Source organism: Procambarus clarkii, chromosome 6, assembly GCF_040958095.1.
Source record: "Procambarus clarkii isolate CNS0578487 chromosome 6, FALCON_Pclarkii_2.0, whole genome shotgun sequence".
Classification (NCBI taxonomy): Eukaryota; Metazoa; Arthropoda; class Malacostraca; order Decapoda; family Cambaridae; genus Procambarus; species Procambarus clarkii.
This window is the reverse complement of record NC_091155.1, coordinates 18590530-18591823: the sequence shown is the minus strand read 5'-3', so window position 1 is coordinate 18591823 and position 1294 is coordinate 18590530. Positions and strand designations below refer to the sequence as shown.

At 56.1% G+C, this 1294-nt stretch overlaps 1 protein-coding gene across 1 annotated transcript; it reads right to left on the bottom strand.

Annotated features, from left to right (window-relative positions):
* Positions 1–531: 531 nt before the first annotated feature.
* On the bottom strand, positions 532–945 carry LOC138355549 (uncharacterized). The gene has a single exon (XM_069310768.1). The coding sequence runs from the start codon at positions 943–945 to the stop codon at positions 532–534; it is 414 nt and encodes a 137-aa protein (XP_069166869.1).
* Between the last annotated feature and the right edge of the window lie 349 nt (positions 946–1294).

Sequence of the window (1294 nt, the reverse complement as noted above, 5' to 3'; positions counted from 1 at the left end):
GAATGGATGGTGGCAGCACTTTCTACTTCTACTTATCTACCCTTCTACCTCTCCTATCCTTACTCCTCCCACCTACTCCTCCCGTCTCTCTACCTCTCTCACCCCCAAACTCTCACTAATTACTTCATTACCCACTTCTTTACTTTCGTTTTCTCTTATACGTTCGTGGCAGTAAAATGTCCTAGAGTTCTCTAGAGTTGCAGGTAGCCGATCAGGTACAATGCCTTGTGGGTGTAGCACCTAGGTAATCAGATACCTAGATTACAAGGTGTTGAACTAGAGAGGTTGTAGTAGGAACTCTGGGGGAATTCTAGAATAGTTAACTAGGGACGGGATAATGGACAGAGGAGAGCTATGTCCTCCACCCCACGTTACTCTGTCCCTTGTGGTCCCATCCTGTCCCTCGTGGTCCCATCCTGTCCCTCGTGGTCTCATCCCGTCCCTCGAGGTCCCATCCAGTCCCTCGAGGTCCCATCCTGTCCCTCGAGGTCTCATCCTGCCCCTCAAGGTCTCATCTTGTCCCTCGAGGTCTCATCCTGTCCCTCGTGGTTCCATCCTGTCCCTCGAGGTCTCATCCTGTCCCTCAAGGTCCCATCCTGTCCCTCGAGGTCCCATCCTGTCCCTCGAGGTCCCATCCTGTCCCTCAAGGTCCCATCCTGTCTCTCGAGTTCCCATCTGGTCCCTCGAGGTCCCACCCTGTCCCTCAAGGTCCCATCCTGTCCCTCGTGCTCCCATACTGTCCCTCGAGGTCCCATCCTGTCCCTCGTGGGCCCATCCTGTCCCTCGATGTCCCTCGTAGTCCCATCCTGTCCCTCTAGGTCCCATCCTGTTCCTCGAGGTCCCATCCTGTCCCTCGTGGTCCCATCCTGTCCCTCGAGGTCCCATCCTGTCCTTCAAGGTCTCATCCTGTCCCTCAACGTCCCATCCTGTCCCTCGAGGTCCCATCCTGTCCTTCAAGGTCCCATCCTGTCCCTCAAGGTCCCATCCTATCCCTCGAGGTCCCATACTGTCCCTTGAGGTCCCATCCTGTCCTTCAAGGTCCCATCCTGTCCCTCAAGGTCCCATCCTGTCCCTCGAGGTCCCATACTGTCCCTCAAGGTCCCATCCTGTCCCTCAAGGTCCCATCCTGTCCTTCAAGGTCCCATCCTGTCCCTCAAGGTCCCATCCTGTCCTTCAAGGTCCCATCCTGTCCCTCATCGTCCCATCCTGTCCTTCGTTTTTCCCATCCTTTCCCTCGAGGTCCCATCCTGTCCCTCGAGGTCTCATCCTGTCCCTCGAGGTCCCATCCTGTCCA

Coding starts and splice junctions, on each gene's coding strand:
- LOC138355549 (XM_069310768.1), bottom strand. CDS start 945: ATGGGACCTCGAGGGACAGGATGGGACGTTGAGGGACAGGATGAGACC.